This window comes from Erythrolamprus reginae, chromosome 4 (assembly GCF_031021105.1).
Source record: "Erythrolamprus reginae isolate rEryReg1 chromosome 4, rEryReg1.hap1, whole genome shotgun sequence".
Taxonomy (NCBI): Eukaryota; Metazoa; Chordata; class Lepidosauria; order Squamata; family Dipsadidae; genus Erythrolamprus; species Erythrolamprus reginae.
This window is the reverse complement of record NC_091953.1, coordinates 49,766,749-49,780,829: the sequence shown is the minus strand read 5'-3', so window position 1 is coordinate 49,780,829 and position 14,081 is coordinate 49,766,749. Positions and strand designations below refer to the sequence as shown.

At 38.7% G+C, this 14,081-nt stretch overlaps 1 protein-coding gene across 2 annotated transcripts in view; it reads right to left on the bottom strand.

The window, feature by feature from the left end:
* The window catches only part of GBE1 (1,4-alpha-glucan branching enzyme 1), a 155,355-nt gene extending 147,652 nt beyond the window's left edge, over nucleotides 1–7,703 (bottom strand). The window contains exon 1 of one of the 2 annotated variants that reach the window (XM_070750257.1): nucleotides 7,171–7,703. In XM_070750257.1, coding sequence (XP_070606358.1) covers nucleotides 7,171–7,262 — 92 coding nt within the window. In that variant the 5' untranslated portion in view covers nucleotides 7,263–7,703. The remainder of the gene's footprint in view (nucleotides 1–7,170) is intronic. The other variant, XM_070750256.1, reaches the window with a different exon arrangement.
* Between the last annotated feature and the right edge of the window lie 6,378 nt (nucleotides 7,704–14,081).

The window sequence follows — 14,081 nt, the reverse complement described above, 5'->3', positions numbered from 1 at the left end:
CAGACCAGTTGCTCTAACATCTGTAGTTATGAAAACCTTTGAAAGGCTAGTGATGTCCCACTTGAAAACCATCATGGATCCACTGTTATACCCTCTGCAATTTGCATAGTGAGCAAATAGATCAACTGATGATGCTGTTAATATGGCTCTGCACTACATCCTACAACATCTTGAATCTCCAAAGACCTATACTAGGGTCCTTTTTATAGACGTTAGTTCAGCATTCAATACCATCATACCAGACATTCTTTTAACTAAACTAAATCAGTTAATGGTACCTGAACACACTTGTAAGTGGATCACAAGTTTCCTAACAGGCAGGAAGCAACAGGTGAAGCTAGGCAAAATCTCATCAGATACCTGTACAATTAGCACAGCCCCCCAAGACTGGGTACTCTCACCACTTCTCTTCTCTCTATATACCAATGAATGCATCTCAAACTATCCATCTGTTAAACTACTGAAGTTTGCAGACGATATAACAGTGATTCGTCTCATTCGAGACAATGATGAAATTGCATACAGATGGGACATTGAACAACTAGCCTCATGGTGCGACTGGAACAACCTAGAACTGAACACAATCAAAACCGTAGAAATCGTGATATATTTTAGGAGAAACCCTCCCATCCTACTGTTCTGCATGGCCTCGAACCATCCAAAAATAAAGTAATGAATCAAACACACACACACAAATTTGTAAAAATCAAACAAGGATTGCTCTTTATGTTCAGAAAACTGCAAACCATGAAGTTTCAGAGCGATGTGAGTTTAAGTAGGCAATAAGTCAGAGTTAATTACTCCAGTCCGTGCAGGAGCCTTTCAGGCTTACAGTAACCAGCAATAATTCACAATTGGAATGTCAGAATGTCACAGAAATCTAAAGGCCAAAACGAAACCACGATGCATCAATGTCTCTCTCCAAAGTTGAACAATAATCTCCCACACAGATCTCTCCAACCCTCCCCTTTTTTAAAGGTTGCAGCAGCAGCAGCATTAGGTCTTATCACCTGTGCCCTATAATTTGTTTCTGCGTTTGCACAGCTGCTCTTGTCTTCCCAGCATTCTCCAGATCCAAGCATTCAGAAACAGGATTATTCATTAACTCTTTCCCTTCTGATTCAGATGAACCTGTGGCTGGAGAGCTGACTGAATCCATTCCCCTCTCTGTCTCTCCAGTCCCTCCCTGCTCCCTGTCTCTCCCTGTCTCTGCTTCTTGTTCACTGTCTGATTTGTACTCCAGCCAGACTGGTCTTCTGTGAACAGATGGCACCTACTCCTCTGCGTCAAAATCGGCAGCCATAGGAGATGGCCTGAAGCCCACCACAACACCTACTACCCCTCACAATACTAGACAACACAGTATCAACAGTAGAGACCTTCAAATTTCTAGGTTCTATCATTTCTCGAGACCTAAAATGGTTACCTAATATCAAACATGTCATTAAAAAAGCACAACAAAGGATGTTCTTTCTGCGCCAACTCAGGAAGCTCAAACTGCCTAAGGAGCTGCTGACACAGCTCTACAGAGGAATCATTGAGTCTGTCATCTGCACCTCTATAACTGTCTGATTTGGTTCTACAACCCAACAAGACCAACACGGACTTTAAAGGATAATCAGAACTGCAGAAAAAACAATTACTTCCAACCTGCCTTCCATTGAGGACCTGTGTACTGCACTAGTCAAAAAGAGGGCTGCGAAAATATTTACTGACCCCTTGCATCCTGGACATAAACTCTTTCAAATCCTACCCTCAAAATGTCGCTACAGAGCACTGCACACCAAGACAACTAGATACAAGAACAGTTTTTTCCCGAATGCCATCACTCGGTTAAACAAATAATTCCCTCAACACTGTCAAACTATTTACTAAGTCTGCACTACTATTTTTACTAGTTATTTGTCATCATTCCTATCACCCACTTATGACTGTATGACAGTAACTTGTTGCTTGCATTCTTAAGATTTTTATTAATATTGTTTCCTCATTGCTTATTTGACCCCTATGACAATCATTAAGTGTTGTGCCTCGTGATTCTTCACAAATGTATCTTTTTTCTTTTATATACATTGAGAGTATATGCACCAAAGTCAAATTCCTTGTGTGTCCAATCACATTTGGCCCATAAAGAATTCTATTCTAGCCTCTCAGAAACTCTCAAATGTTCACAAAAAGTATGAAGGATCATACAGAGGTCAAAGTTATCTCAAACAATTTGAAGCTAAACTATGCAGTTTTAAGAATAATGCCCAGCAACCTGAAATGGAATGGTGTCTAGTATTTCTGATCTTCTATTCCCATCTTGGCTTGGGAGTTTTATATTAGTCCAAATATTTCAAACTAGAAAGAAAGAAACTTCCCCGTGTACAGCCCATTAATATAACTGAGTCTGGAAATTATCATATCCATTAATATTTAAAAATTATCTTCAGGAAATCAGTTGTATATTAACCCACAGAGAGAATCTTGCTTGTTGCTTCATACTGGGAAATCAGATTTTAGTTTAGAAGCACCCACAAACAATATAGCTGATCCTTTTGAACAGTATGATCCAATTCAGAATAGATAGAACTATCCCTCTCTGAAATAATAATCCTCCTCACCCTTCATCCCATCTTGGAGTACTTCCATCTTATCCGGATTCATTTCAATTTACTATTTCTCACTTTATTCATTACTGCCTATAGTCATGTTATCTTTTCATTTCCTGAAAATTTAATAGGAAAATAGAATTTGATGTCTTCAGTATACTAATAGCATGCATCTCTATTAGTTTTATGCAGATACTAAAAGGGACTGGAAAACAAAATACACAGCATTGAATTGACCTGTTTTAAGGAGTACGTATCTCCAAAGAGACACAGGTTATGACAGCAGCCACCAACCTTTTGGGCACCAAGGACCGGTTCCAAGGAGAAAGGCTTTTTACAGAGACAAGAAGGGGCGTGATTTCCCATGATGGCTGCATCTCGCAGACAGGGATACACTTGTCGGCATGGACCGGTTTCTGACATGCCACAGACTGGTGCCAGTCCACAGAGTAGGAGTTGGGGACCCCTGTCATATGAAATCTACCTAAGACTATGAATGTTGAATGTTGTTTTCAAATACTGTATCTCTATTTAGCACTAAGATTGCCCATTGTTCTGAGAGATGAGGAAGAACCAATAGAATCTCTCTAAGGGCAGAAGTCCTTCAGCTAATTTAGAGTTGATAAGTGAGAGTTGAAGGTCACACAAGCTGCAGCCTAAGTAGCAGAGGAGTGAGAACAGATATAAAGTTGCAAATTTAAGATTTAATTGGATTTGCATGCCGCCCCTCTCCGAGGATTGGGTCAGCTCTAATTAGAAGGGATGTATTTTGGAGTAGTGGTGTAATAGAAGGATGTTTTTCAAAGAAGACTATGTGCTAATCTTTTAGCAAAAGGATATAAAAAATAAAGAGAATTACTTAAGGATACTAATGGGAATCAAATTTAAAACTGAAAATCAACCCAATTGCTTGTTTATCTGTCACTATCAATAATCTAGTAATTAGAATATTTTGTAATTTTATTTTATTTACCATTTACATATTGGCAAAATTCCAATTCACTAGGATGCCAAATTAGGAAAAGCTGCCTCAGTTGCATTCCTTTACTTGATCCCAACTATATAAAAAAAAGGGGTTTGATTTTTACATATTTATCCATCATTTGTTCAGAAGAAATAATCACCACATATCATATTGTAGAAAAGTTATATTTATAAGATGAAACTAAGTACATTTTCAGACTAAATGTCATGCATCAAGGCTTCCAAGTCTTCTATTATCTACAATCCATATTATATTATTGTCAATATTTATCATTTTTTAATAATCTTATTTTCTAGAAAAAGTTCATATTATAATCTTTTACAAATAGGCACATATCATATTCTAGAAAATACTAGTTTAAAAACATTTCCAAAAGAACTTCAAATATAAACTAGGGTTCAATTTATTGTTAAAAAGCACATGAAATATATATTTTTTTTAAAAAAAATATGAAATAAAAATTTAATGCTTCTTATCCCTAATCTGATGCAGCCTTCCAGGTTTAATTTTTTAAAGATCTTTTGTACGATGAAATTAAGAGACAGAAAACCCCATGACTATGTTAGTAAAAAACATTGTGTCAGGTACAAAAGAGCAGGTTCACACACAAAGTCAAATCAAATTGATATACAGTATTGCTAAACAGCCTGAAGGCCCAATTAAACTGATTTATTGCTAAACAAGGAAACTTCTCAATTAACAATTAGCACCTGCTTAAAGATAAGGAACCACAAAATTCAAAGGATAGATTGATCCCTCATTGAACTCTGACCACAGGTTTGCCATTCCTCCTTCTACATCAGGAGTGTCAAACTGGTGCCCCACAGGCCATGCCCACTCCAAGTCTATGAAGGGAAAAACATTATGGGACGGCAACATGTCACATGTTTGACATCCAAGTCCTACAACAATTTACAAATCTAACTTGTGATTTAATTTCACAAAATTGGGTTACTTGAAATATTCATGATTCATTCAACAATGTATGTCTAACATGTTTATCAAATTAGCAGCTTCCTTCACTTTCTAAATTTTTTAGTTATATATCTGAAGTTTAATTCAGGAACCATAGTCCAGATAAAGATTAGTTATAATTCCTAGCATATCTATTATTTATTTATTTGATTTCTATGCCGCCCTACTCCTAGGACTCAGGGCGGCTTACAACATGTTAGAAATCTAAATAAAATTGCATTCTAAAAATCCCAATATTAAAAATTAGACAAACAGATTCATACCTCATACATCCTACATTCATTCATTGGGTGGGGCAAGATATCAAAGTATCAATGGGCCCAAGCCTGCCAGCAGAGATGGGTCTTTAGAGCTTTATTGAAGGCAGGGAGAGTGGGGGCAGTACGAATCTCTGGGGGGAGCTTGTACCATAGGGCCGAGTCTGCCACAGAGAAGGCTCTTCCCCTAGGCCCTGCCAGACATCATTGTCTGGCTGATGGGACCTGGAGAAGGCCGACTCTGTGGGACCTGACTGGCCGCTGGGATGTGAGGCAGAAGACGGTCCCATAAGTAATCTAGTCATATGCCATGTAGGGCTTTATAGGTCATAACCAACACTTTGAATTGTATTCGGAGACCAACTGGCAACCATTGCAGCTCGCAGAGTGCTGTAGAGACACGGGCATGTCTCGGAAGGCCCATTATTGCTCACATGGCTGCATTGTGTTACCTGCAATCTCCAAACACTCTTCAAAGGTAACTCCATGTAGAGAGCATTGTAGCAGGCGTGAGTGACTGTGCATGAATGACTGTGAGTAGAGACTCCTTGTCCAGGTGGGGTTGCAACTGGCAAACCAGACAAACCTGGGTGAACGCCCCCCTCACCACAGCTGAAAGATGGTATTCTAAAGTCAGCTGTGGGTCAAGGAGGCCGCCCAAGCTGCAGAACTTCTCTGAGGGGATCAAAGGTCCCCCCAAGAGTGCTGGATGTACAGAAGGGTTTGTGCTTGGAAGGCAAAACTCATAGCCACTCCGTTCTGTCGGGGTTAAGACTGGGGAGGGTGAAACACGAGCCTACTGGTCCCACCAGAAGTTGAGAAACAGGCTGTTTCCAGCCTTGAGAGGGCCTCCGTGGGGTGGGGGAAGCTGTTTTTGCCGTCCACATAGAATTATGGGTGTGGACAGTTGTGCATGCGTGACAGCATGCGTGCATGCTCTTTCAGCACCCAAGGGAAAAAAGGTTCGCCATCACTGCCTTAGGCCAATTGAATTGAGTTCTTAAAACTGTTTGTTAAATAATATAAAAATAATAGTCCCAGTCTGTCAGCAAACTACACATTCCTAACAGTTATTGGAATAGTAACAATTTGTTTGGCTTGAAAAGTAATCTCTACTCTACAATGCACATAATACTGTCAGCATGTTTGAGAGGAAACTTTACTATGGATGTGCTTATGTATACTAGCCAAAAGGGACCAAACCTCATCAGTCTTTACTGACAGGGTGCTGAATGCGGAATCGGTACAACTAACTATAATAATCTATACTTTTATTCTCATAACAGTATAATACTGTGGCGATACACTGTAGATATGGTCTGTTTGTTTGTTGAAAGAAGTGGAAATTAGGGTAGGCTTGGCATAATAATAATAATAATAATAATAATAATAATAATAATAATAATAATAATAATATGAAAATATGCTAAGTAGTTTGGTCATATAAGGAATGAATTACAAAATATATGAGAAAAAAAGTTTGAATTTAGAATAAAACTTTTTGGAGTCGTGTTGGCAAAATCCTGAAATGAGAAATTTAAAGAAAAGGCAAGCTATGAATGTGTATCTTAATAACAATGATTTTTAAGGACAGAAAGATATAGGAAGGGATATTGAACATCACTGGTAAAACAGTTTAAGCTATGTTAGAATTTTTTCATCTATCACATCTTTGATTTTGTGGGTTTGGTTATTCATTTTCTCATTTCTGTATCCCATTACTTATCATAAGGCTAAATAATGGACAAATATGTACAGGGCACAGAGTCCCCCCATAATACGCACTGATAATATATCTCTGGTCTTATGATCTCACCCAAAAAATTAAATATTCCCCTAATGCTCCTTGGAACGGTACACTGTAATACAACTAGCATTGTTTTGTGTGGTTTTCTTCTAAAATTGCCAAGAAGCCATGAGTCAAAACACATTATTCCACAAGCGATTAACACAACCTATTTCCAGCACATGTGCAATTGCCCACCTTCTATTAAGGAAATATTTATTTGGCTTAACTACAATAATTTGCATACATTATATAGATAGAAGAACAACCTGTTATAAGGTTTGTTTGGTAAAAAGTTATCAATTCTGGTAGCATGCATACAACCAGGTTGCAAATAAGTAGTCCCCTAATTTATAAAATTGAGCTAAAATATACTATGTAAACAGAGATGTAACAACTACGTAACTTTCAGAGTTCGTAATCTATTGTTTGTTACTCTTTTGTTTCTACCAACCGACAGAGAACGGAAGGGAAGTTTCACAATGTGAAAGGAGTGACGGTGTTAGAAAGAATGGTGGGAATGGAGAGCAGAACTCCAGCAGAACCACCAAGGGACCCAGGTGGTTAATTTACCTGCGCTGGAAGTCTTGCTCAAAAGGAGTCAAGTAGGGATCTTTCTCCAGCAGTCGCTTCAGCTCAGTCGGAAACGAACTTAACATGGCCATCTTTGCAATTGTAGTGGCACTTGATTAAGAGAGGTCATCTGGAAGCGTCCCCCACCCCGCTTCGGAACAAGACTAAGATAGGCTAAGCCAAAGAAGTGGGCCGGCAAAGCCCCACTCCTCCCTCTTTTCTAGTGCAGCTAAACAGATGCTCTACATTCAGTCATTTGCTAAAAAAAAACAAAAAAAAGGGAAGGCATGACAGGGCCGTTCCGGGTAATCGCCCGCCCCCTGCGACGTCGCTAGGATGATGCGGCAATTGGCACGTGGGACGTGAAGATCTGCAGCACTGAAGCCTCGTCCCTACGTATGACTCACGCTGGCTTCTCGCTGCGCCGAAAGCCGGCTCGCTTGAAACTAACGGAGCCCTTTTCTGCAGCCTTTTCACGCTTAGCGAGTCAGATGTCCAACAGCTCAAGCGCGTCACTGAAGCAACATTTGTATGGGGAGGATCTCTACCAATCAGGTGTTGAGATCCCGGAAGTGCCGCTGGAGGGCTTAAAGAAAGCGTTCTGAGTTACCCCGTCGGGATGTGTGGTTTGCTAAGAAGTGCGCAAACGCAGTCGGGGGTTTGAAGCTGCTGCCCATGAAAGGGCATCGGCGTTCTTCATGTTTTGAAAATTGTGAGGCGAGTGTCAAACTGCAGAAAATGTAGCTTGGATAATGTGAGAATAGTTTGGGAATGGTGTTTGCTGTGTTAAAACCTTAAAGACGGATGAAAAATACTGTTTCGTACATGTAAACTTCATTTATTTCTGTAGGATGTATTGTGATAGTACGATTGTGGCTGTTTTAAATTTAACTTGTATGTAGTACGATGTAATTAAAACTTTAACGTGGAGATAAATTTATTATTGTTATAACAATTACAACGCATTTGTTTTTCCCACGTTCTATAATGGCAGAGGCAATTTCTACATTCAGTAAAACGATTGGTTATATTGTTAAAAATAATGAAAGCTTTAAAAGTTTTAACTATTATTGTTAATTTCTACAGTATCTTGTGACATCAGATAAACTGGTATCATAAATAAAATCTAATCTATTCCGAGAAAAATCAAACGCTAATCGCAGCTAATCATTACTTATGCTAATTTCACAAAAATAAAATAATTAGGATTAAATATAATGAAAAGCATAAGCCTTTATGTTATTTCTATTATCATTCATAGCACACTTTTAGGAATGAAATACAATCATCCTAGAGCAGTGATGGCCAGCCTATGGTGGCACGCAGAGCCATATCTGCTGGCACATGAGCCGTTTCGCTAGCTCAGCTCCAACGTGCATGTGTGTGCCGACCAGTTAATTTTTGGCTTACACAGATGCTCTGGGAGGGCATTTTTGGCTTCCAGAGGGCATCTGGGGGCATGGGGGAGGACCTCTTTACTTTACCCCAGCTCCAGAGAAGCCTTCAGAGCCTGGGGAGGGCAAAACACAAGCCTACTGGCCCCATCAGAAGTTGGGAAACAGGCCTTTTCCAGCCCCAAGAGGGCCTCCGGGGCGGGGGAGCTGTTTTCACCCTCCCCAGGCATTGAAATATGGATGTGGCACTCACACATGCGTAGTAGTACACATGAATGCTCTTTTGGCATCCATGGAAAAAAAGGTTCACCATCACTATCCTAGAGACTTAGTTCAGAATAATTATTTTAGTCAGAATTTGACATTGCAAAATTGCAGGTGAGATGCAGCCAAGTTCCAAGTGAGAGAGGGTATTCACTATTGATTAAAAAAACATAATGAATGACTCATAAAATTAGTTGCAAAGAAAAAATATTTTCTTTATTTCTAGCATAATTTGGGGGTGGAGGGGTGATATTAGCAAACCATTTAATATATGCCTTTGTTCTAAAGTCAACCGTAACATTGTTAATTATATGAATCCTACCGTAAATTTATGTGTGTCAAAACTATATGAACTTTTGCTTTCAATAATTGGTATTCCTGCTCCTGAGCAACAATAACTGCAACTAAAAATGTATAACTGCCCTGCACTCTGGCTTGGAGGAATTTTAGCCCATTTCTTCTTACAAAAGGAGCTTCAACTCAAGCTCCTCATGGTAGGCTTATTCATACATCATTTCAAAACATTTATATAGGGTTAAGGTCATGACTCTGACTTGGTCATTCCAAAACTTTAACTTTATTCCACTTTGTAGAATCCCATCCCATCTAAGTGCTCTTGTCCACCTCAGGTCATGTCAGATTCTGAGGAGGATGAGCCTGACCCCTCTGGGTAACCTGGGCCAGGGCGGTTGCCAGATGAAACAGAGAGTGAGAGTGAGGGAGAAAGTGATGTGAGTGAGCCTTAGGAACCACTAGAGGAGGCTGATATGACAATGGAGGAGTGGTCCCAGTTGGAGATGAGGAAGACATGAGAGTGGAAAGTCAATGGATTGACCCTCACTATAGAAGATTGCTCAGAAGGCGAGAGGAGATTGCTCAGAAGGCGAGAGGAGTTACATAGTAAAAGGAATTAGTGTATTGACTTAGCCTCCTTGTGGTGTGATGTCACTTCCAGGCGTATAAAGGCAAAGGATCTTGGGAAATGGAGTGTGGAGTTTCAACTTTGTTCGATGGAAGAGATGTGAGACTGGGGGTATGCTTGAACAAGGTTTTAAAAACATGATTTTCTGCCTCCATACAACTCATTCTCTGCTGGATGCATTTGCCAGAACAATCCATATGCTTACATGAAAAATGGACTTTGTTATCTAAAGAATGTTGATTAGGCCATATTTGCTGCCTTTGTTTACATTTAGCTCAAAAGAGAAAAATACTTTGTTCCTGGCTATTTTAAAACCTGCTTCTTGTTATGTATGCTTATATAAATAAAGCGTTTATTCTTAAAATAAAGGATTTTAGAGTTGGGGGTTTCAATCTGAGGGCCCTTTACAGAACACCATCTGAGTTGGTCACCAGGACCAGAGATTTAGTTTTCCAAGCTTTCAAACTCATACTGAAGCCCATCCTCAGAACACTGGGCTGTTCTGTGTATGGTATTTAGTGGGAGGTGATTGGATATCACTTTCAGTTTTAATTGGAATGTTGATGGCTGGCTATTAAGTCATTGGTTGTTGTTTCTTTGTACTGCTGTATCCTCTGTTCCTAAGTACCTTGGAAACTGGTGGTAAATCAACATTCCTGTTGATTGACAAGAATGCCTGTTTCCCTGGCTATTTTTCTCTCTGTTCAGCCAACAATTATTCTACTTTAACCACTCTTTGGTCGTAGGAAGCAATGGATGGAAACTAATTAGGGAGAGGCCCACCTAGAACTAAGGAGAAATTTCCTGATAATTAGAGCAAATAATCAGTGGAACAACTAGCCCCCAGAAGTTGTATATGTTCTAACACTGGAGGTTTTGAAAAAGATTGGACAACAATTTGTATGAAATGTTATAGGTTTCCTGCTTGAGCATTTGGTTTGGATAATAAGACATCCAAGGTCCCTTCCAACTATATTATTCTGTTTTGGGTCATTATTTCCTGTTTTCTGACCTATTTTCTCTTGAATTTCAGTTCTCAAACAGATATTCTGACATTTTCCAGTGGAATTTGCTGGTATAATGGAGAATGTATGGTACTATTATTAAAGGCAATTTGTTCTGGTCCAGAGGTGTATATGTGTGTGTGTATGTGTATTTCCAAGGTTCAAATACAAGATCAAGGAATCTATCAACCAATTTGACCTTCCATTTATCTGCTATATTTTTTTTTAAAATCAGTTAGCAGGTAGTGCTTAACAACAAAATTAGATCTCAAAGCTCTCTGTTAACAATCTGTTATTGTATTTAACTCGCAGAAAGTCCACAACTGGCTTCTATTCTCTTATAAACCTGTATAGCCGTTGTATCTGATCTGCCCAGGATCAAATATTATTAATTGATTCTTAATAATAAAAATAACCCTCAATATATCATATTTGCATTTCTTTAAAACTATGAGTGGAATCTTTCCAGACAACTGCTTCTTGATATTCGCTGGTAGAGTGCTCGGGTCCCTAATACAAGTGATGTCGTGTTCGCCAGCCCACTCCAGTCCTCCCCCCCAAACATCAAACACAAACATAAACCTTATGTGACCCTCAGTGAAATTGAGTTTGACACTCCTGATATATGTTAACAATGAACAAACGTCCAGTCCTACCAACAATTGCATGGCTGATTTAACTACTGATGTCTGTATCTGGATGTCTTCTTCAGGTTGATTTTTCAATTGTTTCAAATTCATCAAACCTTTTATCCTATTTTTTCATTTAAAACTTTTTTTCAAAAGTTTCCAAAAAGGCTTTAACATTAAAATAATCTGAGTCTCATCTCTATATTATTTAACATATAATATACTGTATATTATTTAAAGTCCTTAATTTAGTGTTGCTTTGTCCTCATCACGTTTTCACAGCTAAATACTTAAACTATTCCCTTTAGTGGACAAAGAAAAATAAATGTTCCATAAAAATGAGCAAAAAAACCCAACTCTCAAACAAATCCAGAAACCACCTGAGGTAATAACACTCACAACAGAGAGTAGAGTTTAAAATTGACAAATTCCTATCTTTTAAAAAAATTAAAAAGCAAGGATATATACAAAATAAGATGAAGCAACGGAGTTCTTTTAGGGAAAACTAGTAAAGTACAAAATCCTTAGAATAAAAATCCAGCATAGATCACACTGAGTTACTTTCACTTCAAAGAAAAAGAAAAAAAATCCTCAAACCACTGACTTCCTTCTTGTTGGAAAATATATTTTAAATCATATTTATACATAAACATAGGTTCACAAACGTGTGTGTGTGTGCGCGCGTTGTGGTCGAGCCACAATTATAATGAATGGATGAAACAATATCACTTATTTTAGCTAATTAAAATCAATTAGCAAAACACATTTTACTCTAGCATAGGGGTCCCCAAACTTTTCAACCTCAGGGACCACCAAAGTCATGATTTTAAATCCCATGGACCCTAATTCATAATTTTATATGAATTTTAAATCTCTAAGACCACTAATATGAATTTTTTCAAAAAAGATAAATACATTTGTAAAATAATGATCACAGCACTTCTATTTTATTAATTTGAAATGCACCTATTTAATATAACTATAAATGCTTATATAGTACATGGAGAGGGGCGGCATACAAATCTAATATATTATTATTATTATTATTATTATTATTATTATTATTATTAAATTATAACAAAATAATAAATGCTTATTTAATCATAACAAAATACTTCAAGGTTGTTTAATTGCAAGAAAATTATTACAGTTAGTTTAATTATTGCAAAATAATTGAAGCTTATTTGCTGATATTGTTGGGAAAGTCAGCCCCATATTCCAGAGCTATAGCTCCCCTCTTCCCTTCCCCCCTTCTTTCCTTCTTCTTTCCTTTCCTTCTTTCCTTCCTTTCTTTCCTTTCCTTTCAGTTTCTTTCCTTCTTTCCTTTCCTTATCTTTCCTTTTCCTTTTCTGGAAAAGGTGGGGCTGGAAATTTCCACCCATAGAGGGTGGCACTTGCAATGTGCAACTTTGCAGGTGGTGAAACATGCAAAACGGAGCACAGCTCTGGCAAGCCAGAATGAAATAATGGTGGTGCTGTGGTGGGTGGGGGTTGCGATGGCCAGAAGCTCTGGGAGCAAAGCACTACTTGCATTTGTGAGGCATCAGCATTCCTCATTGGTATATTTGCACCAGCCAGTGGCACAAGACAGCCCTCATCTCCTGTCACTTGGGACTCAGAGCAGGAAATGGCATCCAGTCTGGGGAGCAGCCAGAGTTTGCTGTCAATTGTAGATGCTAGCTCAGCCCCCTGAAAACTTGTCTCTCCAGGAGCCTGGACAAAGTTTCCCACGCTGCTTCAGTCAACTTTAGCAGGTGCTTTCTCTTGGGCCTCCCACTCTGAGACCTCACAGATGGAGAGATGTAGGCCAGAAAGAAGGCTTTACCTCCCTCCCCAGGCAGCCATTCGGCTGAGCATGGTGAGTTTTTGGTCTTACCTTCCTGCTCCAGTTCATGTGACTCACACCGCTATACTCAAGGTGAGGTTTGCACTCAGTCTTAAGAGTGGGGGCTGGCATGTTGGCAGAGTGATGTTGGGGAGTGCAGCCTTGTGTTCCCAATCATGGGCTGATTTGCTCTCGGCAATGTCCAGCCCAGGGGCCAAGAGTTCTCCATGGACCACCAAAATTTTCTTGCAGACCACCAATGGTCTGCGGACCACAGGTGACCTGTGCTCTAGCATACTATGTTGTCCTATTTTAAACCAAAAGGTTTGTTGTCTCAAGATTAGCATTAGACTTTGATATGTTCTGTGCACATAGTCATAGTCTCTAGATAACTCTAACTATTAGATAACTTATTTCTTGTTTTTCCTTCTTGTCCAATTTAGAGTTTATAGTAATGCCTTTATAACAAAATCACCCATTTCTGAAGCAATTTTTTGTATTTCCACTATTGTCTCTAACTTTTGGATAAATCAGAACTTCTGGCATTTTTGTCTTTTCCCCTTTTTTTTATTCTGAGATAGCTTAGCAATAGTTAGATTCATTGTAAGTGTTTGATATACAAATCAACAGCAGCAGTTTGTAAACTAACACAGAGCTGAATGGTTAGACATCCTGGAAGGTAGAGCACTCAAAATGTATAGTAATATGTGTTCTTTAATATTTTCTAGACAAGAACTGATATGACCTCATTTTGGCTACCATGTACTAGAAATTAATAATTATAAATCAATAGTGCAAATATTAATCTAGTATAAGGTGACCAGACGTCACGCTTTTGGCGGGACAGTCTTGCTCTTCGATGATTTGTCCCAT